Source organism: Megascapheus bottae, chromosome X (assembly GCF_031878675.1).
Source record: "Megascapheus bottae isolate mThoBot1 chromosome X, mThoBot2.hap1, whole genome shotgun sequence".
NCBI classification, from domain to species: domain Eukaryota; kingdom Metazoa; phylum Chordata; class Mammalia; order Rodentia; family Geomyidae; genus Megascapheus; species Megascapheus bottae.
In genome coordinates this window covers 71,060,302-71,087,200 of record NC_143547.1, presented here as the reverse complement: position 1 = coordinate 71,087,200, position 26,899 = coordinate 71,060,302, and the positions used below count along the sequence as shown (strand labels likewise).

The 26,899-nt window shown below is 35.3% G+C and overlaps 1 protein-coding gene and 1 pseudogene across 1 annotated transcript in view; both read left to right on the top strand.

Annotated features, from left to right (window-relative positions):
- The window catches only part of Nup62cl (nucleoporin 62 C-terminal like), a 62,884-nt gene that overhangs the window by 18,570 nt on the left and 17,415 nt on the right, over positions 1-26,899 (top strand). The window contains exons 2-6 of the mRNA XM_090326165.1: positions 4,082-4,185; positions 10,242-10,374; positions 13,833-13,983; positions 14,224-14,273; positions 14,401-14,535. Coding sequence (XP_090182291.1) covers positions 4,082-4,185; positions 10,242-10,374; positions 13,833-13,983; positions 14,224-14,273; positions 14,401-14,530 — 568 coding nt within the window. The 3' untranslated portion in view covers positions 14,531-14,535. The remainder of the gene's footprint in view (positions 1-4,081; positions 4,186-10,241; positions 10,375-13,832; positions 13,984-14,223; positions 14,274-14,400; positions 14,536-26,899) is intronic.
- LOC150041307 (large ribosomal subunit protein uL30 pseudogene) lies at positions 25,628-26,429 on the top strand (annotated as a pseudogene).

Here is a 26,899-nt window from a genome sequence, read left to right as displayed (position 1 = left end):
GGGAGTCTTTTGGGAGAAGGAAAGGGAGGAAGAACTTGACAAGATTCTGAAATTTGAATGGATGCTTAAATGCATGAAATTAGCCACGCCTGTTGTTCTATAAGGCAAATGATGATGGAGTAGTTGCACGGAAATGGTGAAAATATATAATTTATTTCCTTCCTGTAAATTTAAAATGTTCCATAATGTATAACTAATTGAGTTCTAGGGCTAGAATAATTGGAACTCGGTTATAGAACAGATATAGAAAGAAAAATCAGTAAAATATTTAAGGACAGAAGCAAACCTGTGTTTATAAAGTGACATTGTAAAGGGAAGGGGATGCAATAATGACTAAATTAGTTGCAATAGTTGTTAGCTAAGTGCTTTTCGGAGACGAGATGACTATAATAAATAATCATAATTTTGCATGAATTAAAGATAGAAAATGAAACCATACATTTTTGAAAAAATGTAAACAATATTTCTTGCATTGGAGAGAGGAACATTTGTTTGTGTGTCATTTTCAAGCAATCAAAACTATATTATAAACAAATATACTGTTCCTCATCTGTACTATACTTTTTCCCCTTCCCATATTCAGCCATGGTAAATTATTTCTTATATCTATCTTTCCAATTTCTCCATGGATTTGATTACAAAGGCATATATAATCTTAAACTTCTATCTTTTTGACATAAATGTTATACTCCACACATTTTTCTATGCTCTAAATTTTGTTAAAATTTTATATCATATCTACTCGACACATTGTGCATTTTTTTCATGTCAGTCAGTATACAGAGAGCTGCATAATTATTTTTCTATAGCATCATAATATTCCATGGTCTGGGTCTGTATGTACTGTGATTTGTGTATCCGTTCTCTTGATGACTGAATTTGGGTTGTTTCCTCTTTTCTAATACAGTGATGTGTACTTCATACCATTGCCATGTTTTTTAAAAGTGTACAACTACATCTACATGTGTGTGAGTACATTTTTCCTATGGTAAAATGTAGAAAACTTTACCATTTTAATCACTTTTCAATAACATAAAGTACATTCTTTATGGATAAATTTCTAGAAAAAGCACTGCTGGTTCAAAAAGATGCATTTGTAATTTTAAAAACATTGACTACTTGTTTTCCACAGGAGTTGGATCAATTTCCACTCCCTTTAGGAACAGGCAAGACTTGCTGTTTGTTTACAGTATGTTACTGGTTTTAGACTTCTTGTTATCTGTTCTGTGAAATTGTTCTCAATGTAGTAATAATTTGCAGTTTTCTCTTGAACACCTTTTTATATACTGGACATTCTTTTGACCATGATAAGGAGACCTTAGACCATAAAAATGGTGAAAAGATTTGTCTTCATATAAAATAAGAAAATGCCAATGATAGATGTATAGGGGGATTTTTATCATATATATCCCTATGACAAAATAAATACCTCTACTATACCCTGGCACTCTTTCTTAGCTTGCTTGCTTTTGGCTAGTGCTCTACCACTTGAGCCATACCTTTAGTCTCACATTTTGCTTGTTAATTAGAGATGGAGTACGGTGGGATTTTTCTGCTATCCTCTGGATCTCAACCTCCTGCGTAGTTAGGATCTCTTAAACATCAGATATTTTTTTTATGTGCAGAAAGAAGTTCATTTGAACATAACATAGAGACCCTAGATGATAAAAATGATGAAAAGATTTTTTTCATAGTAATAGTAAAAAAGTCAATGATGAATGTGTAGCATTTTAAAATAACATATAACCATATGATATAATAAATATCCCTGATACACCCTTGTACTCTTTCTTAGCTTGCTTGCTTTTGGCTAGTACTCTAACACTGGAGCTATATCTCCAGTTTCACATTTCCCATTTTGCTGGTTAATTAGAGATGGAGTGTGGTGAGCTTTTTCTGTCTCCTGGATCTCAACCTCCTGAGTAGCTAGTATTACAGGCATCAGCCTGTAACTGTATTAAGAGTAAATACAAAAAAAAGAGAAAACACACACACACACACACACAAAACAGAGTGAGCCACGTGCTGCTGACTCACACAGGTAAGCCTAGCTACTCAAGAGGGTGAGAGCTGAGGATCAAGATTTGAAACTAGCCTTGACAAAAAAGTCTATGCATCTCTAATTAATCACTGAAACCTAGAGGGAAATGGAAGTGTGGCTTAAGTGATACAGCACCAGCCCTGAATGAAGGAAAGTGCCCAGGCCCTGAGTTCAAGCCCTACCATAACAAAATAAATAAACAGCACAACTAAAAATAAAAATCAATAATGAAGGTTGATGTTATTCTTTGAGGGTTGAGGAAGTCCCCTTCGCTTCCTATCATGTTGAATGTTTTATAGTGAAAAGGCGTTGGATTTTATCAAATGCCTTTTCTGCTTCTCTTGAAATGCTAATGTGTTTTTAATAACAGCATAATTGTGGCATAATTCACATCTTAAAATTCACCCTTCAAAAATGTACAATTCAGTGCTTTTTAATATACTCTGTAACCATCACCACTATGTAATTTGAAGATATTTCCATTACCCCAAAAAGAAACCCTGTACTATTAGTAGTCACTCCCCATTACCCCGTCCTCCAGCCCCTGGCAACTAATACACTTTCTCTCTATGAACTTGCCTATTCTGAATATTTCATATAAATAGAATAATGCCATGCAATGTATGGCTTTTTGTGCCTATCCTTCTACAATTTATTTTTGAAGTAACGTATATCATTGCCTAATTCTTCTGATGCTGGGACAGTTCTTTTCAACTTCTCCTTTTCCCTGGTTATCTCTGATAAGCTAATTAACTTACTGTCTGAATTATTTCCCTTAAAAAGCTACCTAGTACCTCTTAATTGCTTACTTCCAACTCTCCATTTTTCTTTTCTTTTTGTTTCATTTATTTTGTTTCTGCTTTCTTTCCAAGTCTTATTTTTCAGTAGGGAAATCTTCAACTTGAATTTACTCCTATTCTGTGTAAAATAAACACATTTCTTTAGGAGATAGCTTGGGATCTCTCTGTTCTTCTGAACCTTCTTTACCTCGGGCTAAATCTTTGAGCCATTGCTTCAAGGGCTGGACAGTGGTAATAGCTGATGGTTTCTTGATTACCTCTTCAAATGTGGAACTTAGCCCTAAAATGGGCTTGGTTGAGGTAATCTGGGTGAAGGTGTTTCAGAACTCAGTATTCTCAGTTATTTGTGCCAGGGGTGAAGTCTCAACCCGTGTGTGTGTGTGTGTGTGTGTGTGTGTGTGTGTGTGTGTGTGTGTGTGTGTGTGTGTGTAGGAGCTGGTTAACAAATTTACCCCCAAACTCTATACCTTCAAATCTGATTTGAAGGTGGTAAGAAGTGTTGGCTGTTTGTCCCATTGAGATATTGCACCCTTTGATTGAGAGCAGTGGGCAGATTTTCATGAATACTGCCCTTAGGACAATTTCCAGTTTCCAATTTAAAAAATAATTTCTGCCCATTAACGATGTTTCACTAAGGAACAATTTTGCAGGACAACTTATGCTACAGTTCTGGGAGTGGATGCCTTTCTTCATTGATTTTTTTCAGTTTTTGTTTGGTCTGGTATGATAGTGCTATGAGACTGGCTATCCTAAACAATTCTACCAAGCTATTTTTTGCCAGTCCTGGGGCTTGAACTCAAGGCCTGGACATTGATTGTCCTTGGGCTTTCTCGGGGCTAGCTCTCTACCAGTTGAGCCACTGCACCATTTCCAGCTTTTTTTGGGTATGTAATAGGTTTCAGGGTTCTTGCTTTTACTTGACTTCTTTTCTGCGTTATTCCAGAGCTGAAACTCAGGGTCTGGGTTCCTTAGCTTTTTTGCTCAAGGCTGATGCTCCATCACTTCAGACACAGCTCTACCTCTGGCATTTTTGGTATTAATTGGAAATCAGAAATCTTAGACTTTCTTGCCCAGGCTATGCACAGACCGTGATTCTCAGATGTCAGCCTACTGAGTAGCTAGAATTACAGGCATGAGTCACCAGTGCCTGGCTCCCTCAATTTAAATGAACCTTGTGATGGTGGTGTCTTCCAAAGTTTTTCTTCAACAACATTTATCTGATAATTGTCTTTTGTTTTAGGTTTTGCTCCAGTGTCTACTGTTTCTCTACACTTAGATCAATCTTCAGGATGTTTTCCAAAGTACTAAACACTCACAACTTAATAACTACTAAGGAATTTTCATGTAAGTTTTACTCTCTCCAAAGAAAATACTATTATTCCTAAGGAGTTCACTAAACTCACTTTGCCAATGTAAACTATGGCTCTGCAGCTGCTCTACATCTCACAAGTTATCATTATATTTGACTGTTATAGAAAATAATTGTTATGAATTTAAATGTTAGTTTTTTTAATTAACATGGTTGTTTTGGCTTAAAATAATAAATTTAAGTATTGAACTTGTTAACAATGTGATGTTTTGAAAATTACTTCTTGAAGCTACTGAGCCCAAAAGAAGTGGGAGTTTTGCCAGATATTTCTGAATGAAAGAAATTTTTGTCCATATGGAGGACATAAAATGGGAATTAATATAGTAATTTTCTTGTATTTAGATATATGCTACCATGCCTTGCTCAATTTATTCTTTAAATGTTTATTTACAAGTTATTAATGACTCATACCTGCAGTCATAGCTACTCAGAGGCTGAGATCTCAGATTCATAGATCAAAAAGCCAGATCTGGCAAGAAAGTCCATGAGACTCTTATGTTCAATAAACTACAAAAAAGCCAGAAGTGGAGCTATGGCTCAATGACAGAGCATCAACGTTCAAGGACAGTTCCCAGACCCTGAGTTCAAGCCCCAGGACTAGCACAAAATAATTTCTTAGAAAATAAAAAGTTTACTTACAGCCAGGCTTTCATTGCTCAGGCTTGTCATTGTAGCTATTGCAATACTGAGATCTGAGGATGGATCATGGTTCAAAGCCAGCCTGGACACTAAGGTCTATGATGATATTTGCCCAGTCATAAAAGATTTTGAGACTGTTTTCTAAACTCTTAGCTGAAAATGGTAGCACATGCCTGGTCATCCTAAAATACGTAAGGGACTCAGATGGAAAAGATTAGTGTTCCAAGCCAGCCTGGGCAGAAAATTTCATCAGACATCCATTTCAACAGGAAGAACCTGAAAGTGGTGGAGTACACCTGGCTTCCAAGCAATGACTGGAAGCCTACATTCATAGAATGTGGTTCAAGCATGTGCTTGGGTTGAGGGTAAGATCGAACCTCCATATAACCCACACAATAAAGGGCTAGAACAATAAAGGGCTAGAGCCCTGGTTCAGGGGCAGAGTGAATGTATAGCAAGCATTGAACCCCAAGTTCAAACCTCAACACCATACTGACAAAATCAGAGAAGCTTATTTAGGGATGAAATGAATCTCTCTTCAAAGCTGGCATAAATTAAAAGCTAACTCCCCTTACGCTTAAAATAATTATTCCTAAGCAGATATATATATATATATATACCATCTCTATACCTTTTTTTATCTAGTTAATACTTCTTCTACCATGCCACAATCTAATTGGCCAACTGTTGAAAGCTATGAGAAGGATGTGTCATGACAACTTTACAAATAAGCATATTTTCAAAAAAAATAAAACATAATGAAGGCTCCAGTAAAATGCTGAAAATACTAAAATTCTTTCATTCATGGGTGTAGTCATAGAAATATGAATTTTCAAACTCAGACTCTGTCATAACTCACTCATTATGTATCCAAGTATTAACACCCTTCTTGCAGATGGATATCCTTGCAATTAGCACATTACTTGGCACCATTCCCACAATTTTTACCCCCTCTCCATCAGGTAGGTGACATTCCCAAACCTATGTGTTTTTGCCCTACTCACCTTTCTTCCCATGTATATTTACTTGCTCCATGTGCATTTACTTCATTTCGAACAGTTTTCACATGTCTGCGTATGCAGATTTAAAGCTCTTATTCTGTCCTAGGTATAATCACTGCAGCATTAAGAGAAGCTTCCTTTTTACTGTTATTGTAAAAGTGATGTACAGAGGCATTACAGATACAAAAGTCAGATGAAGAATACATTTCTTTTTGAACAGTCACCCCTTCTCACTCTCTCCCAGTCTTCCTCACCCCACCCACAAGTTGTATAACTCATTTCATTATAGTGTCTAGTATCGCTGCTGAATTTATTCACCCTTTGTCCCACCATTTCTGTGCTCTCCCCTTACCCTCTCCAAGACAGATAAATGAAAAGACAATTCAAAAGGAAAAGAAAATAAAAACAGCAACAAAGAAAAAAATACATCTTGTTATCATTTCCAGGACTTCAAGAAATATTTTTCCCAGTCCTGGAGCTTGAACTCAAGTCCCAGGCACTGTTCTCGGGCTTTCTGGAGGCTAGCACTATGCCACATGAGCTACATTACTACTTCCAGCCTTTTCTGTGTATGTGGTTAGGAGAAATTGAACCCAGTGCTTCCCGCATGCTAGGCAAGCACTATACCACTAGGGCATGCTCCCGGCCAATAAATATTATTTTATATGATCAGGTGCACATAACTGTTGCACCTTTGTCATCCCCCTAAGAATAGCCTCTTTTTGTCTCTGTGTGATTAACTAGACACCTGTATAATTTATCAAGTCTCAGACTACTTTTTATATCATCCACCATGTATACTTTTAGATTTGTAGATACAATCTAGTTACCACAAGTGAGGGAAATCATGAAATGTATTTTTCTTTGTGTCTGGCTTAATTTCGCTTAATATGAATGGTATAATATCATTCTTTCTGATGGATGAGTAGAATTCCATTGTGTATATTTTACATATTTTCTTGATCCATTCATCCATTGAAGGGCATCTAGGTTGATCCCATATCTTGGGTATGGTAAACAATGTTGCAATGAACATGGTTGTGCTGGTGAAGCTTCCTTTTGATTGATCTTATTTTTTCCTATGAGAAAGCTATGATGTCTATTCCCCACATGAAGTAAACTATATAATTATTGATAAAGAGCAGGAAAGGAAAATTAGATGAGAGGATCTTTTAAAGATTATTTCTACTATTTTATATAAATTATTTTAAGACTACCAAAATGAAGTTTATTTATTTGGGGGGTGGGTACTGGGGCTTGAACTCAGGGCCCATATACTGTCCCTCAGATTTTTTTTGGCTTAGGCTTGCACTCTATGACTTGAGCCACAGCTCCACATCTGATATTTCTGGTGATTAATAAGACATAAGAGGCTCATGGACTTTCTCCACTGGTCTATGAACTGTGCTCATCAAAACTCAGCCTCCTGAGTAGCTAGGATTGCAGGTGTGAGCCAGAGGTACCCAGATAAATGAAGTTTATTTAAATATGAATCTAAATTTACTATGCAGTTATTTTGTATTATATATACATCTATGATTCCCTTTATTTTCATAGGCAATATAAATGTATTAAGTACTTGTAGCCTAAAGTTGTAACATGCAAAATCAGACTGATAAATATTTCACTTTTAAATACATTACAGCTTTTGATATTAATGGAAATATTCCTATTTGAATTTGCAGTCCTATTTTATGCCTTTTAAAGATAATGTGAAAAAAACGAAGAAAAATACTGTCTAAAATGTTCAAACATCCATACCATTTTGTGTGTGCTGGTTCTGGGGCTTGAACTCTGGGCCTGTGAACTATTTTGAGCTTTTTGCTCAAGGCCAGCACTATCCCATTTAAGCCACCAGTCTACTGATGGCTTTTTGGAGATTAATTCTAGATAAGAGTCTCACAGATTTTCCTACCTAGTCTGGCTTTGAAGCACTATCCTCAGATCTTAGCCTCTTAAGTAGCTAGGTTTATAGGCATGAGCCACTGGCCCCTATTTTGGCTTGTAGGTATTAATTTCACAAGAATACATGCAACATATTTGGGGAAGTTATTTTATTTATTTACACATTTCTTTAGATTGTTAGTTTTTATCATAAAAACCATAATCCACATATACATGTATATATGCACAGATCACATTTATCTTTTTAGCATTTTTTATAAAACATGTAAATCATATATTAAATTCATTTGTTTTGTAAAAATAGTCATTTTGTCCTAGTACTAATAGTAGAATTTACTATTTCATCTTGTATATGCATATTTACATATCTATCAGGATATAAAGGTTATTTTATTAAAAAGTCTTCCTTGAATCTGGGAATCAGATCATATCTGATCAGGTGGCTGGGATCCAGAGGAACATGATTTGAAGCCAGCCAGGGCTGAAAAATACATGAGACATGAGACTTTAAAATCTCCAAAATAACCAGAAAAGAGAGGGCTGGAGTTATGGCTAGAGTGATAGAGTGCCAACTGAGCAAGCTAAATGCTCTCTCTGAGTTCAAACTCTAAATCTAGGGAGGCAAGGGGGAAGGGAGAATGCCCTTGAGATGAAGATATATTCATTTATATGAAAGATTCTTTTAAAAATCTTTTTCTCTTTTCCTTTGAATATTGGTAGGTAGTAGTTAGTAATGTATGAGTAATTTGATTCAGCTGGTCTTTTGATAATATCATTAATTTCCAGCATTTCCCAAAAGAATTTCCTTTAAGGTAAGATTTTGTTTTTCAGATAAAGAAAATGTTGAAATCTGGCTTTAAGGAATGCAATCCAGGATCCCATGTTCTAATTGGCAGTGACCACAGAGATATGCTAATTGGTTATTGTCTTTTTATTCTGTCTTCACTAAGGCTAACACAGAGAAGAGTAAATTAGCATATACATCTTTATGCCAACAGGGATACTAAGAATCTTGTATAAACATTGATCTGGCACCCTTTACTCTAAGGAGGTGGAACTCAAGGATTGTTCATAAGACAGTTTTAGGACTGCCTGTGTGAAGTAGTACATATGTTGAATTCAGTTATTTTCTTTTTATCTAGGATTTTCTTTATCAGCTACCCACTGCTGTCCTCTCTTGCTGCCTTCCTGTTTTATATCTTCTTCCCACTTTAGATTTGTTTATTACTTTATACTTTGTTTCTGCTTTAGGGCCTTCTTGTGTCTTTTCTATTCTCTCTGCCAACAGTTGGGTTCCTTCTACATTTGGGGAGATATTTCCATTTCTGCTCCTTCTTTGATTCTTTCCACATTTCTGTAAGTATTTATGTAAGTATTCACCTATTCTACCTAGAGTTTTATTCTTCTGTATTGTTGAGCTTTTCAGAATTAGATTCTGATCCACCTTATTCCTGTTTGGTTTGAGCTTTTTGTGCCAGACATTTCCTTAGGCTAGTAGCACAAGAATGGTTTCCTGTATTTCACATACCTATCCTTGGCTGAATCAACCATGAACCAGGAGCAAAGGTCAGAGTTACCTAGAATAAAGACTGAACTGTGTGCCTGTTCCGGCCGCAACAGTGAGGTCAGCTCACTTAGTGCATGTGGAAGACACTGTAATTTCCCTATTCCTCTTCCCAATAGCCATAGTTTTCTGAGCCTTGTGCTTTAAATGTACAGGGTACAGTAAGAATCCAAAGTCCTCTCTAAGTTCAGAAAACTAAAGAGAACTAAGTAGAAGAGAGGAGGGTAATAAATTTGAGAATGAAGAATTTAAGCTAGTCTGTGAAGTATATTTAGACATTATGGCAGAGATGCAGCAGAAAGACAGGAAAGAGGTTCTGAGCTATACGTAAAATTTTGTTAGGCTTTTGCCTATTACAATGGAAAAGATGTATGCCAAGTGTTATGCTCTAGATAAAAAAGGAACTCTCCCCCATTGATAGGTATATATATTGGCAAAATGATTCTGATAGGGCAATTTTTTAAATGTATTAAAATTGGAAGCATAGCAACCCAGATGTCTCATTCATGAAGATTATTTGCAGATATGTAAGTATGCCAGAAATATAGAAAGATTGTGTAAAATGCAATTATTCTTTCTTCAAGTTTAGAAGAATTTACTAATGATGTCACCTGAGGTTTGGGATTTTCTTTTGGGAAGAATTTTGCAGATTAATGGCAGTTTCTTCAATGCTTGGAAAGCTGCTTGTGTTTTATTTTTGTGTTTTATTCATTCAATTTCAGGTTTCAGCATGAAGATTAATCTAGATAGCTGGTCTGCATTGTACCACTGTATAGTACAACAGTGGTGAATCCAAATCCACAGCCTTGATTTCTAATTCACATTTTAGCAAATACCTCTGTAATTTTTTATTTTGAGTGCTCCAAGGCTTTACCAAAACATGTTTCTCATTTTTTACTGAATCCTGTATTTCATTTTCCAGCTACAACTTCAACAACTGCCACGATCACGGTTCCCACCAATACCACTACTACAACCACTAGTGGCTTTCATCTGAATCTGCATCCATGGATTCATTTCAATGTTCATTCGACTGCTGCTACTACATGTGTGCCGTAAGCATTTGAAATGAACCTGGGCTTGTCCTTTTATTTTAGTCTTTAAGATAGATATGACAGTATAGAGGTTCCTCAAAAGACTAAACTAGAGATCCCCTATGACCCATTTATCACACTCCTGGGCATTTGTCCAAATGACCAAAAATACGATCACACCAAAGCTGCCAGTACAATCATATTTATTGCAGCATTATTTATCATGGCTAAGATATAAAATCAACACAGATGCCCCTCAGTAGATGAATAGATCAAGAAAATATGGTATATACACGCAATGGAATTCTATGTTTCCGTCAGAAAGAATGACATCATCCCATTCGTAAGGAAATGGAAAGACTTAGAATTGTAGTAAGTGAAGTAAGCCAGACCCAAAGAAACATAGGCTGCATCATTTCTCTCATTTATAATTAGTATATGTCTAAGACATTCTTTTCAAATTTTACTTTATTTTTTTGCCAGTCCTGGGCTTGAGCTCAGGGCCTGAGCACTGTCCTTGGACTTTCTCAAGGCTAGAGCTCTACCACTTGAGCCTCAGCACCACTTTTGGCTTTTTCTATGTATGTGGTGCTGAGGAATTGAACCCGGGTCTTCGTGCATGCTAGGCAAGCACTCTACCACTAGGCCAAACTCCCACCCTATTTTTAATTTTATTTTTTATTGTTGGGGTAATGTATAGAGGGGTTACAGTTATATTCACCAGATACTAAGTGCATTACTTCTCACACATTGATACCACTTCTCATGTTTTTGTCACCATGTCCCTGCACCTCCTCCAATCATCTTGTTTTCCCCCCTTCCCTTTCCTATTTCAAATAAACAAATAAATGTATATACAATATACCAGGTAACAAATTCAGGTACAGTAACAATATGAGATTAACCATAAGGGCAAAAAAGAGAAGAGAAATAGCATAGTACATTAAGAACAACAGTCACTCAAAGTTCTTGTTTCCATATCCTAGAGATCTTTTCTTTTAGCCTTATCCTATATGGCCTTATGTATCTAGGGTATGAGCTATTAATCCTCTGCTAGGAGAGTCCTAGGTTTGCACTAATTATTACAAATAAGGGAAACCATTGAGCCTATGTTCCTATGGGTCTGGCTTTCTTCACTTAATATGATTTTTTCCAAGTCTTTCTAAGATATTCTTAGCAGAGGATCACAGTGGCTCAACAGTGATGTGGATGTGACCATATAAAATTATGCTTTTCAAAATAAGCTCCAAGAAATGAAAGCAAGAGGGTTTTTTTGTACTTTTTTATAGTTATTTCTTTTTTCCTTCTTTTTTCCTCTGGTTTATTCCCTGTCATCACTGTTTTCTTTAAAATTTTTGTACCCTTTGTCTTGTATATAAGTTTATTTGATTTGGGGAAGGGAGGAGAAAGGATGAACTAATGCAACAATGATACTCATTAGACATTATGTTGGAAATGAACTTTACAACCTGGGAGGAAGGGGGATGAGGGGGAGTGGGAGAAAATGAGGTAGGAGGTAACACTGTTCAAAAATAAATGTATTTATTATCTTAATTATATAACTGTAACCCCTCTATATATCACCTTTACAATATTTTTTAAGATATATGTGAAGATAAGTGATATCCTAGTATGTTTGAATTTCTTATTTGCCTGATGACTAATGATGTTGACTATCATTTCAAGTGCCTTTTAACCATCTTTGTAGTGTGCTTGGTTTATTTTTATCCTCATACAAGGCACAATGTGCTTCCATATCTTTAGAGCATTTTTGAAAGCTAGATAATGAATTGAATGAGCAGTTAGAGAAAGATTGCTGTAGCTCAGGATGTTGAACAATCGAAAGCCTTCTGAATCCTATTGCAACGCCATTGTTATTATTACTAATGATAGTTTCCATTTACTTTGCAATCACTGTATGTTTAACAGGATGACAATGTTTTAAAAATATCATATCACTTCTCACAATTGCTCCATGAGACTGAGATAGACTCTATTTTTGTTCCTATATATAGATGAAAATTTCAGATTCTAGAGCCTATATTCTTACATATTATATAAATCATGCTGTTTTCTTTTTCCCAGATGATAACATTTGCATTATTATGGTACAGTAGCATAGCCAGAGTATTTATGTCAATGGAAAGTACAAGATAGTTCCGTCACTGCAAGGATTCCTCCTTTGGGTTTTTTAATAGCCACACCTACTACATTCCTCTTTTTTTCCATCCCTAAGCAAAAAGAAATGAGCCTATGTTTCATTTTTGTAATCTTGGCATTTCACACATATTATACAGAGGGAATCATACATCCTTAGTCTTTGGCATGCTTTATTGTGTGTGTGTGTGTGTGTGTGTGTGTGTGTGTGTGTGCCAATCTTGGGTATTGAATTCAGGACTTGGGCACTGTCCCTAAGGTTTTTTTACTTAGTGCTCCATTACTTCAATCATAGTTTCACTTCAAGATATTTTTTTGGTAGCTAATTGGAGATAAGAGTCTCATGGACTTCTGGACCCAAGCTGGCTACAAACTATGATCCTTAACTCTCACCTTTTCTTGTTCATATTTTAAATTTCTGAGTAGTATTTCAGGATATGGTGTTGTACAATGGTTCATCTAACCATTTACCTATTGATAGATATCTAGATTATTTCCAGGTTTTTGGTCATAGATAAAGATAGCATTAATATTAATATAGAGATGATTTTGTGAGTGTAACTATCATGTCTTTGAGATAAATGCCCAGGAATGTAGTTACTTGGTGATTTTGTTTTGGTCGATCATGGGTCTTGAACTCTGGGCACTGTCCCTGCAGTCTTCAGCTCAAGGCTAGTTCACTACCACGTTGAGCCACAGAGCCACTTCCTGTTTTGTGGTGGTTAATTGAAGATAAGAGTCTCATGGACATTAGTGTCTGGGCTGGCTTTGAACTACGATCCTCAGATCTCAGCCTCTTTAGTAGCTAGGATTACAGGTGTGAACCACTAGCACCTGGATACCTATTTGCTCTTTAAATGCCAACATTTTCAAAGTGTATTTTTAACCACATTTATATCATACTTACAAGGATGTTACATAAAGAGAGTTCATTTAATAAGGTTTCTACATGATCTTCTAAACTATTTCTTCTGTGCACAGTGAACATAACAAAATGGCAGTTTATAATTTTTGTTTCAGCAGTCAAATATCTAAGAAATTCATGAGAAGTAGAATTGTATATTTACCCTTTTTGCCTATTTTGACATTCTTTTTCATGTATATGATGCTCCTAATTTCCGATTTTCATTTCCTTTCTCTATAGTAAATAGTGGTCAAAGGTAGGTATGTTAGCAAATCAGCTCCTTTTGCTTTGTGTTAAAATATTTTAATTTGCTCCTGTTTCTGAAAGACACTTTCATCAGCTATAGAAGGTATTGTTTGTTATAAAAATATGGTTATACATTAAAATATGATCATACTGTATTCCTTTTATGTTATAGTTCGATAGTAACTCCTGTGGTGACATATGTTCATCTGGATGATATAACCAAGAATGTGAAGGTTGAGTTACTGGATGAAGACAAGAAATTTCTCCAACTGGCCACTCAAGTCAGTATTTGGGACCGTAAATTGGATGCAAATCTTGAAGAGGTAAAAAGATATTCTCATTAATCTACCTGCATTGTACAAGTATTTTCAGACAAACACAAGAAAATAGGCTTATATTTTTTGTGGTTAGTTTTCTATTGAAACTATGCAGATTTAAAGTATTTTCTTAGGTCCCATGTAGCCTCAATTAATGTTTCATATTTGAGATATATTTGAGAAAATAGTGCTCTGAAGAGATTAAGTAAGATCAAATAAAGTGTTGCATTTTTTTTCTCTCCAAAGTTGACTGCCTTACATGGAAGAATGGAAAAAGTGAAAATGCATCAAAGAAGGTAGTATTTGCTTGGTTGTAAAATTAAAGATCTATTGTTCAGGGCTTTTTTGCATATACCTTGCTTACATTGATTTTGTTATTCCAAATCCCTTTCATCAATGCTTCTGCTGACTCATTTCATTCAGATTGAAACTTGAACTGAGCTGTCTGATGGTAGAGCAGAAGGAACTACAAGAAATGCTGAAGCCTACTGAGACCTGCATAAAACAGCAGAATGAGCACCTTAATGTGGAAAATGATGATGAGGAATCTTAGATGATGTAAGTAACTGAGTAAAGACTGAGGAATGTGGGACAACTTAACTTCCTATGAGAACGATCCAAAAGAGGGGAAAATTTAATTCCACAGGCAGAGGATAAATATTGGTAAAAAAAAAAAAAGACAGGATTTTATAGTTGACTATTTTGCATTTATCATTTCTGGATACCTGGAAATGAATTTTGGTTTTTGGCCTTTTGCACATTATGACTCATCTCACACTTATATATGTCTACTCTAAAGTTCTTCTATTTGTCACGTAGGTACTTAAATTAGAAGGACAAATTTTATTTGAATAGTGTCACAATATTGTGGAATATTTATAGTGTCTTATCTACATAGACTCTTCTAAACCAAATGATTTTCTATTTTAAAGGAATTTTTATATCAGCATAAGCTACAAAACTTTTTAAAAAGGCATGGTTTTGTCAATATTGTAGTCAACGTATGTTTTATTTATATACTATTCAGTGTTTTTTTGTCTATCACTTCATTGTCATTCCTTTAGTCACTTTATCTATGGAACTTAGATTTAGTAACCAAATTAATTTAAAGAGTACTATATAATCTTATATGATGTACCCATTACTACATAATCTAAATTGAAACTAATTTACCCTCATCAGCAACTTACTAGTTGGTTCAGATTGAACTCTTTTGTTTTGTTTTGTCTCACTATATTTTCCATGCTAGTCTCAAACTCCTAAATTCAAGTGAATCTCCTGCCTCAGCCTCTGTGTAGCTAAACCTGCTGATGCATGTCATGTACCTAGCTGAGCTTATTTTTTATTTGTTTTATTTTTTTGTTTCCAAAGTACTGGAATTTGAATTCAAGGCTTCACGCTCTTGCTTGGCTTTATTGCTCACAGCTTGCACTCTACCACTAGATCCATGTCTCTAGTCTAGTATTTTTGTTCATTACTTAATTATAGGTATCTGCTTTGGCAGATTCAAACCTTGATCCTCTAGATCTCAGCATCCTGAGTAATGAGAATTACAACCATGAGCCACTGACACACAGCTTTTAAGCTTATTTTTTAAAGGCTTACGAAGTTAACTTTTTTTATTAGGGATAGTAAATGTAAGTACAGCTAATTTGTACTGCGTCTAATTCTGATTTTGCTTTCAAATTTAGACCTTTCCTAATTTATTTCTTCTTTCCTTCTTTCTTTCCTCTGCCCCTCCCTCCCTGTTGCATTACTTCCTACCTTCCTACCTTCTTTTTTGAGGTGGGGTATTAATTTCTGTACATTTTATTGTTTTTTGGAAACAGTTACATTTGTAGTCATACAATTCTAACTGTGGTTTGAAGGAAAATTTAAAAGACTGATTCCTTTCCAATTCCTTCTTTTTAGTCAAGTTTATTTTTTATAAAACTTTCACCAGAATTTTCAACAGTTTGGGGAACAAATTATCAATAAGTACTTTGCCACCAACAAATTTAAGTAAGTTAATTTTATAGGCATTAAAATGCCTTAGTCCATTTTAATTTTTATAAACATATTTATTGAGTAGGTTAAGTGTATGTGTGTCTGTGTCTATGGATTTGTGTATGTTTAGCAAATAGCCTGAGTGAAACCTTGAGAATGTAGATAAGTAATCAATTTATTGTGAATTTCTATTTATGTACTGTTTTTTATCCTAAAATTTATTTCTTTAACATGTTTATTGCTGGGTGAATTATACTTATATTTATATGAGGTTTTACTTTGAAAATGTACATATGCTTTTTCATTGAAGACAATTCAGAATTTGTTGATTATTGCTAAACACTAATTTATGTATACCTAAAGGCTCTTTGAATGTATTTCGACCCTCATTGTTCCTTTGCTTCAGGCATACTTGTGCCTGTAGGTGACAGTAAAAGTGTCAAGGTAGATAAAAACCTTTGCCTTTGGAGTTGAAGAACATGGTGGTAACATGGTTATGGATAGTGTATTTATGAGGATGCACCACTAGTCATAAGTGAGACCCTCTTAGAAAGTAATGAGAACTGACACATATACAATTGACAGTATTGCCTTTATATATTTTTTCAGGTTTGAATGATTTAACTTTATGTAGACAGTGGATGTAAAACAAATACATTAATGTTTTATAATCCATTTTGATACTTGTTGATACTTTGACATTTGAATTTTAAGTCTAAAGACAGTGAAGGAAGTCAGTGCTGCTCATGCCTTCACCTCTAGACATGACTATAGCTCAACTGGACTAGTTAACATCTCTCCTAAGTGAGCATTCACCCTTTGGCTACGTTATCCAGCTACTTTTTTTCTTTTCACTTATTACTTGTTCATTTTCCCTTTACATATTGTTCATTCCTATAAATGTGAGCAGATACGTTTGAATCTGTTAGATATATCCGGGCAAGCTTTAATTTGTGAGTAGGTTATATCTTTAAAACTGTGGTGAGAAAAGTATTGAGTCTTAACATATCCATAGAAATTATATCAACTGTGGTCATTAGCTTTTCACCTGACCTGTAGAATATTATGTGGCTCATAATGTAAGTGTATTATGTTATGGGTGTATACAGCTGAGGCTCCACTTACAATCAAGATACTGTGAATTAATTTAGCCCTAAGAAAGCATTGGATTTTTCTCTTTTTCTACGCTATAATTAAAAGAGCTTCTTTTCTCTACTTTTTCCCTATTGTCTTAGCAGCTAAATGGAATCCTCTTTTCCCCAACTCCCACTCCATGGCAGTAATAGGGAGAGGAATCTCCCATTGTGGGAGCTCCTATTGTGCTTTGGATCAGTTAATTACAAGTAGGAGTGAGGCCAGGATCTGGATAAATGAGAATGAATGACATACACATAAGTGGTGATTATTCTGTAGTAACCTCTTTGTCCAATTATAACCAGACAGTTCTTTATCTACATACACATTACCAGCTTTTTTAATTATAAAAAGACAATGTGTTATAGTTGAGAAAGCATTAGAATTTTGTTTAAGTCACTTAATCTCTAAGTCTTAGCTTCTTCTTTTGCAAAATGTCAAGGATAGAAAAAATGATCTTTAAGTCCATTCTAGCTTATAAAAATTAAGCCATTCTCTACTTCGGCGCATCTAAAAGTTGGACAAAGACAAATATAAATTAGTGGATGATTATCCATGCTACTATCTCCCTGCATTCACACATATGATCAAATGTAGAGTGGTCAAATATAGATTTCCATTTAATATAATATCAGATCATTGTTGCAATATCAAAACTTAAAATTGAATTGTTGTAATAGAATTTTGATAAATACATGCAGATTTAAACATGAAACAGAACTTGATGTTTAGACTCTTTGCATTGAATTAATATATGATACATGTTCCTAGCAGAATAAGTAAAAGGCAGCTATAATTCTTTGTCCTTTTTCCCTGCTTAGCCCTAGATTGCTTTATTTTAGTAGTGGATCAGAAAATGTTTGTTTTTGTTTTTCCTGACATGAATGATTAGGATGTTCAGGATGAATGAATTAAGTGTAATTACTGCTTGAATGCAGGACAAAAGAAGCAAAAGTTCAACAAAAACTCATCCCTTTTTTTTAGATAGCATAAATCATTGAACAGGAAACAAAAACATTTTCTGAATGATAATGTTCTTATAGACAACTTAATATACCTACCAATACCTACCATATACCACAGTAGAAAATTTATGTATTTCAATATTCATGGAGATGGGATTCACCTGTGTCCTTTTTTCTGGTGATTAACTGGAGATAAGAGTCTCACGGACTTTAGTGCCATTCTTTGTGATGGCAGCATAGAATTCCATTGTGTATAAGTACCACATCTTTTGGATCCAGTCATCTACTGAGGGTCATCTGGGTTGGTTCCATATCTTTGCTATAGTAAATAATGCTGCAATGAACATCATTGTGCTAGTGTATTTAGTATGTCCTTGTTTCTGGACATTTGGGTAAATGCCAAGGAATGGAATTGCTGGGTCATAGGGGAGCTCTATGTTTAATCTTTGGAGGAATTGTGATACTGCTTTCCAGAGTGGTTGGATGAGTTTACACTTCCACCAACAGTGTAATAGCACTCTACCACTTGAACCACAGCACCACTTCCAGCTTTTTCTAAATATATGGTACCACGGAATTGAACCCAGGACTTTGTGTACATTAGGCAAGCACCACATCACTAGGCCACACTCCCAGCCCTATTTTGACACATCTATACAAGTTGACATTTTGGAAAGTTGAGCCATATCTAGTACTACAAGCTATATATTAATGTTCTATTTTCTCTACATAGATTAAGCATTCATATTTTGAAAATTTGAAGAAGTGTTCCAAACTGTGAAACTTTTTATGTGATGAAATGATGTTACAAGTGGAAATTTGGAATTTCCACTGGGATCTCATGGGATGAGTTGTAGTCAAAACACAGATGTTTGGAGGCTGAAGATAGAGCTCAGTGATAGAGCAGTTGTCTAGCTTTTGAGATGCCATTGGTGGATCCTCAGCAGTGCAAATAAACAAACCAAAATGTCAGAATAGTAAAAATGTTATTTTAAATTATCTTCAGATTGGGAACCAATGGCTCATACCTGTAATCCTAGCTACTGAGGAGGCTGAGATCTGAGGATCACAGTTCGAAGTCAGCCCTAGAAAGAAAGTCCATGAGACTTAGCTCCAATTAAGCACGCAGTAAAAAGATGGAAATGGAGCTACGCTCAAGTGGCATCGTGCTGTCCTTCAGCAAAAAAGCTTAGGGACAGCACCCAAGTCCTGAGTTTAAGCCCCATGATTGGTGCGCGCGCACATACACACACACACACACACACACACACACACACACACACAGTTTATCTTCATATAAAGTATATATCATATTATCTTACATATAAAGTATGTATGAGACATAAATTCTATTTATGTCTTATTTTTTTCTGCAGTCCTGAGGCTGGGCAAGCACACTACCATTTTGGCCACACTCTCGGCCAAAATCTATTTTTTTTTGCCAGCACTGGGGCTTGAACTCAGGACCTGGGCATTGTCCTTGGGCTTTCTCAAGGCTAACTTGAAAACTTTGTCATTACAATCTTAGGCTAGTGAGTTCCATTATATATTTTAGATTCTAATTCAATAAGTATTTATTTAGTACTCAATCTCTTCTAAGCATTTTATTAGCAAACCTAAACATTTTTGTTGAGAAGGAAATATTTTCTATTAAATAATGGCAACTGCCAAAATATAGGTAGTTAGTGACCTTGTAATGTGATACCAGAGCCCCTGGAAAACCTTTTTATTTGCCAGTACTGGGTCTTGAACTCAGGGTCTAGGCACTATCCTTGAGCTTTCTAAAGGCTAACACTCTACCACTTGAACCACAGCACCACTCCCTGCTTTTTCTGTGTATGTAGTACTAAGGAATCAAATCTGGGCCTTCATGCATGCTTGCTCAGCACTCTGCCAATAGGATACATTCCTGGCCCCATAGACTTATCTTATTTCTGAAGTATCTCATTATACATATCTATCTATCTATCTATCTATCTATCTATCTATCTATCTATCTATATGTATATGTATACATATCTATACATACACACAGAGATTCTAAAATGTAAGAAAAATTAAAATTCAAAAATCAAACAGCACCCAACAAATCTATCACTAAATAGGCAAAGGAACTAAAGAGATACTTATCAGAGGAAAAGGTAAAAATGGCAAAGAAAAATATGAGAAAATGCTCATCATCCATGATCATTGAGGAGTCGCCCAATCAGAATGGCAAGTATTCTGAACTCAAACAACAACAAATGCTGGTGGGGTTGTAGAGAAAGAGGAACCCTACTGCACTGCGGGTGGGAATGTAAACTAGTACAACCACTTTGGAAGGCAATTTGGAGGTTCCTCAAAAAATTAAAAATAGACCTTTTCTACAACCCAGCCATACCACCCCTAGGAACCTACCCTGAGCATCATAACCCAAGTGATGATAAGAACACCTGCACAGCTAAGTTCATTGCTGCACTATTCACAATAGCCAAGCAATGGGAACAACCCAGATGCCCCACTGCAGATGAATGGATAAAAAACATGGTACATATATACAATGGAATTCTACATTGCCACAGACCAGATAAAATAATGGCATTCACTGGGAAGTGGATGAAACTAGAACAAATCATGCTGAGCGAGATAAGCCAAGACCAAAAGAAGGAAAGGCAAATGGTCTCCTTGATATGTGGATATTAGATCCAAACAATACAAGAGCAATTACTCAATACTCGGGTGCTCAAGGTCATTGACATGAATGTAGATCAATATAATTTTAATTTGTTCTTAAATTTATGTGCCAGTGATTGCACATAGAGATTCCAGTCTTGAATACTTGTTTGTTAAACTTAACATTTGAAATATGATGTAAAAATCCATGTTAAAATCTTTTCATAAAAATCAAACAACAGAAAAATTACCCTTAACTCACACATCCTAAACATCCCAGTCACTTATGTCAGGAAAAACAAAAACAAACAGTCTTGATATACTACTAAAATAAAATAAAGAAAAATAAAAAATCAAAGCATTTGTGGTTCCAAACATTTTGAATAAGAGATTGTTCAACCTGCACTTGCCAATTAAATATTACCACTTAAAAATTTAGTGATTCAATTGGTAAATGGTGGTATTCTTAATTTGTGTGTGTGTGTGTGTGTGTGTGTGTGTGTGTGTGTGTGTGTGTGTGTGTGTGCTTGTCCTGGGGCTTGAACTCAGGGCCTGGGTGCTTTCCTTGAGCTCTATCATTTGATCGAAAACTCAACTTCCACCTTTTTGGTGGGTAATTGGAGAAAGAGTTTCATGGACTATTCTTTGTGGACTGGTTTCAAACCATAATCTTCAAATCTTTGCCTCCTGAGTGAGTAGGATTCCAGGCCTGAGCCACTGGCACCTGACCTAGTCTTAATTTGAAAAAATGAATTTACCTCTTAAATGGATTGTCTTTTCATGTTCTTTCGTGAGTTCCATATTATGGTACTCAGTTTCTTACTGCATTTTTGCAGTGTAGCCCCTGACAGTAATAAGATAATTGAGTTCCACTAATATATAAAGGTAATGAGCATTGTACATATGAAATAACAAAAAGAATCCATTAATGGTTCATTCTCAGTGCATATCTTATCACAAAAATTAAGTTATTTCCTGCTGAGCATAGTGGCTTCTGCCTGTAATCCTAGCTACACAGGAGGCTGAGATCTGAGGATCATGGTTCAAAACCAGCTCAGGCACTAAAGACAGACTGTGAGACTCTTATCTCCCATTAACCTCTAGGAAATAGGAACTTGGGCTATGGCTCCAGGGATAGGGCGGTAGAGCCAAAGAGCTCAGAGACAGCACCCAGGCCCAGAGTTCAAACCCCATGACTCACAAAAAAAAGTTACTTCCTAATTTCAGTGTCTTATGTTTGTTTTATGTTTACCACACCAGAATAAGTATAATCTGAAAATCCTGGACACGTTTTTAGCTCTAGTAGAACTGTAAAATCTGAATGCTTGAATGGGTTCTGTTGAGAATTCATCAGAGTTCAGATGAGAGTTCATTGGTATACCAAGGTCGGAATATTAAATGTGACACAAACAGATTGCATGTTCCATGATTACACTTATATAAGGGCTCAGTTTCATGTTTATTATTTACCTTATGCTCACATTAGTTCTTAAGAACCAACTACAAATTAATTAAAATAGGGTGAGTAGGAATGGGGCATAGGAAAGAAATATCAATAGAAGCAATACTTTTCTGAATATGTCTTTATGTAGCTTGGTTTAAGAACTGTATATAATGTATATAATGTATATAAATGTTTCATATACTCAAAATTAGAATTGAACCAAAAATGCTGAGAAGAAAGACAAGTACTAAAATTGAATATATACTAAATCTGAATTTATGTAATTTATAGCCTTATCATTCAGTTTCAATATCTTTCAGTGCCCCAAATAGCATATGCAATTTTATACGAAGTCTTTATTCTTCTAGTACTATGATGAACTCAGTGTCACACGCTTGCTCAGCTTGCTTACTGGCCTGGCACTCTACCATTTGAGCCACACTTCTAGCCCAGATTTTTTGCTGGTTAATTGCAGGTGAAGTCTCCCTGACTTTTCTGTCTAGAACTAGCTTCAAAATGCAATCCTCTGGACTTGAAGTCCCTCAGTAGCCAGGATTATAGGAATGAGCCATTGTCAACCAGTTTATATTGCTTTAATTTTCTTATAATTGAATTTCTTTCAAAATTGAAGTTGCTACTTTTGAACTGTCTTGGTGTTTTCAGCATTTTTTATGTGGAGTAGCACCTGACACTAGGAAGTCATTTTAAATGTTCAAGGAATTACATTACAAAGAGATCTTTCTTAATAGGTTTATTGTTACTTTCAGAATTATATTATTAATATTCTACCACTTTATACATAGTAGAATAAAGAAAATGATATGTGTATTAATAACAATAGAAATCACAATTTCCATTGAAAAATGAGAGACAAGTTAGGTTTTTTGTTTGTATATTTGTACCATACATTTGAATTATAAATATCAATAATGAATTCTTTTTCCTTTCCCTTCCCTATTCGAAATAAACGAATAAACACATACATACTATACCTGGTGCCAAAGTCATATGCAGTAACAACATGAGATAAACCATAAAGGAATAAAAAGAGAAAAGAAATTACTTCACATAGTGCCTTAAGAACACCAAGCATCAGTCATGAATTCTTATTCCTTGGTTCTGTATATGGAAAAGTGCTCTAAGCAGTGAGCCAGTAGAGCCAGGAACAGTGAGCACACCTTAGGACCTAGATCTGGATTTCTAAAGTACCATTCCCAGTAAAAGATATCAAATAATCTTGAGGAATTCTCTCATCTTAGGACTCTGGAAGAAAATGTGTACGTGAGCTTGGGACTTTTTCTGCAAGAAAGCGAACATTGTTCAAAGACTAATTAAGTTATTATCAGAACACAGGATTGCTTCAGGGATTCCCATTGTCTTATTGGTATGATTTCAACATGAGAAAGAAAAGCAGTACTAGATCATAATACACCAAGGGGATAAACAACTTGTGAGTTCACAATGATACTCAAAGAGGAGAAAGGAAACGTATGGGAGAAAATCTTTACAGAAGCCAAGTAGTGATTTTAGGAGGAACTATAGAATTAGGAAGCCACCATAATATTTTTCAGGGATGTACTTTTATTAAGTTCAATGTGATCCTCAATACCCTGCCTCATTTATAAAATGCTTTAACTGTCAGTCATTTCATGGAAGAAAAACATATCAGCAGGAAATGGACCAAATACAGACTCTAAGTTATTTAGCCAATGTTTTTTAAAGACAGTTTTATTGCAGCATAATTTGCAAGCCATAAAACTCTGCATTTTAGTTGTACAGTTCAGTACATTAATCACAATTTTGTCTTCCCAATTTTAACAGTTGATTCAAGCAAGGATCATACATGAATTCTCTAACTACCGAGTTACAGATTATTAGGGAATAAGAAAATTGAATGGTCTCAAAATATCACTTTACAGATTACAGATTACAGACTTATAGATTTATAATTACAAAAGAGAAAATACTCCATTGCAAAAGCTGTCTGGCATGTACCACTTTAATGAAGTAGTCAAACATTCTGCACCGAAAGTGGAATACTTAATATGAGTCTTTTGATTTGATGTACAACTATACAATATCACTTATATTATCAGACATTGTATATGGGAGACATTTTGAAAGATAACAGGCCCTTGGACTGTTTACAAAACTATTCACAAGCACAAAAAAATACTAAAATCAGATTAAAAGAGATACAACAGTCATGGCTGTAAATCAGATATTGGACCAAAGCAAACATGAAAGAAATATTTAGGGCCAAGAGTTTGGCGTAGTGGTAGAGTGCTTGCCTAGCATGCACGAAGATCCAGATTTGATTCTTCGGTACCACATACTTAGGAAAAAAATCCAGGAGTGGTGCTGAGGCTCACGTGGTAGAGCTCTAGCCTTGAGAAAACCCAAGGAAAGTGCTCAGGCCCTGAGGCCAAACCCAGGACTGCCAAAAAAATAAAAGAAAGAAATATTTAGGAGAATTAAGGGAATTGAATATTGTTCATTTTTCTTGGTGTGATAGTTAAAATTTTTTATGTAGAAAGATATCCTTTTCTTGGAAAATACAGGCTATATAATTTAGAGACTTTAATTGTTACTTAGTCTCTCTGAACCTGTATCACCATTTAAAACATGAGGGATAATAGCTATTTTTTAAATGCATGATAAGCATTGTATGATTTTCTTAGAACAGTGCATGGTCCATGGTTGGTGGTCAGTAAATGGTAGTTTCAGAATTGGTTACTACTCGTTAAAATGTACTGTTTGTATGAGAGAGGGGACAGAGGCAAGAGAGGTCATGGGCTTAGAATGTAGCTATTAAACCTAATCTAGAGAAGACAATTCCAGGGAGATTATCATTAAAAACTACTCACTAAGAATAGTTGTGAGAAAAATACCTAGGGTATAGAAGAACATCAATAAGTGGAAAACACTGAAGAATGAGATTATACAAAATCTTCTGATCTATGGCATATTTTTTGCAGTGAACAGTGCCTTTTGAGTGGAGTTGAGAGGAGGGTGTCAAAAAGTAATTTCTGCTTTTTTGTACTTGATAGGAATTCTCTTTGTCATAAAAGAAAGCTCAAGGCTCTCCGCCAATGTTTCTTTCATAAAATTAGTTACAAGGGATTTACTTTATGTAAGTGAAGCAATTGTGGCTCAGAGAGGTTGAATGACTTCCTTTAGAACACAGAGCTAATTGGAGGTAGAGCTAGAACTAGAATTCAGATTTCCTTATTATCAGGATTGTATTTTTTTTCTTTTTGGTATACTCTTAAAACAATTCGAATGCTTATCTCTGGATATACAAATTTTGATAATGTTTCTAAAGGACATGTGTTTGAAGTATGATAGTGTTTTATATGGGGATATGAGATTTAGGTATCTGGATATGAGATTTAGTCATCTAGGTGAAGTTCTGAATGAACACAAGTTAAAAAGAATAAGACAATAGGCCTCTTTTCTGGCTGGAACCATGGAGGGTGCTGAAGAGAAGAAAAAGAAGGTTCCTGCTGTGCCAGAAACCCTTAAGAAAAAGCGAAGAAATTTTGCTGAGCTGAAAATAAAGTGCCCGAGAAAGAAATGTGCCCAAAAGATGCTTCGAAAGGCAAGGAGGAAGCTCATCTATGAGAAAGCTTAGCACTATCACAAAGAATACAGGCAAATGTACAGAACTGAGATCCGATCAGCTAGAATGGCCAGAAAAGTGGGCAACTCCTATGTACCTGCAGAGCCTAAATTGGCTTTTGTCATCAGAATCCGAGATAGCAATGGTGTGAGTCCAAAAGTCCTTAAGGTGTTGCAGCTTCTTTGCCTTCTCCAGATCTTCAATGGCAACTTTGTGAAGCTCAATAAGCCTTAGATTAATATGCTTCGGATTGTGGAACCATATATTGCATGGGGGTACCCAAACCTGAAGTCAGTCAATGAGCTCATCTACAAGCGTGGTTATGGCAAAATCAATAAGAAGCGAATTGCCTTAACAGCTAATGCTTTGATTTCTCGATCTCTTGGTAAATATGGCATCATCTTCATGAAGGATCTGATTCATGAGATCTATACTGTTGGAAAAGGCTTCAAGGAAGCAAATAACTTCCTGTGTCCCTTCAAGTTATCTTCTCCACGAGGTGGCATGAAGAAGAAGACCACCCACTTTGTAGAAAGTGGAGATGCTGGCAACAGGGAGGATCAGATCAATAGGCGTATTAGAAGGATGAACTGAGGTGTCTGCCATGCTGTTTTTGTAACTGGGTCTGTTAACAAACAGTGATGCTGGCAAAAAAGGATAAGACAATAGGGATTAATGATTACTGAAATTACTTTTGTGCTAAAAATTCATTTGAGCTGAAGATGCAATGAAATTCCATCAGTTGTCAAGAGAGACAAGGCAAGCCATGATGAAAATGGTGAAAGCCTAGTAATTCTTGATATTTCAAGGCTTCTATTTTGCTATTCGCATCCAATAAGTCTTTCCTTTTCATCTCAGGAAATAACATGATCAAGAAATGGAGCATGGCAGGGTTTAATTATGCTGTCTGAGATGTTTTTTCTTGTTTTATTTTGATTTTTAATAGCTAATTGGATCATGTTGGCTGAAATGATCTATGTACTGAAAGTTTGAAGATTAAATGAATTCAGTTATTCACATTCAGATAATAGTTATAGAAAAACTAATGAATGAGATTTGCAATACAAATACATTTTTACTAAAAAAAATTAACTTGTATATAAAATCAAATCTTTATTT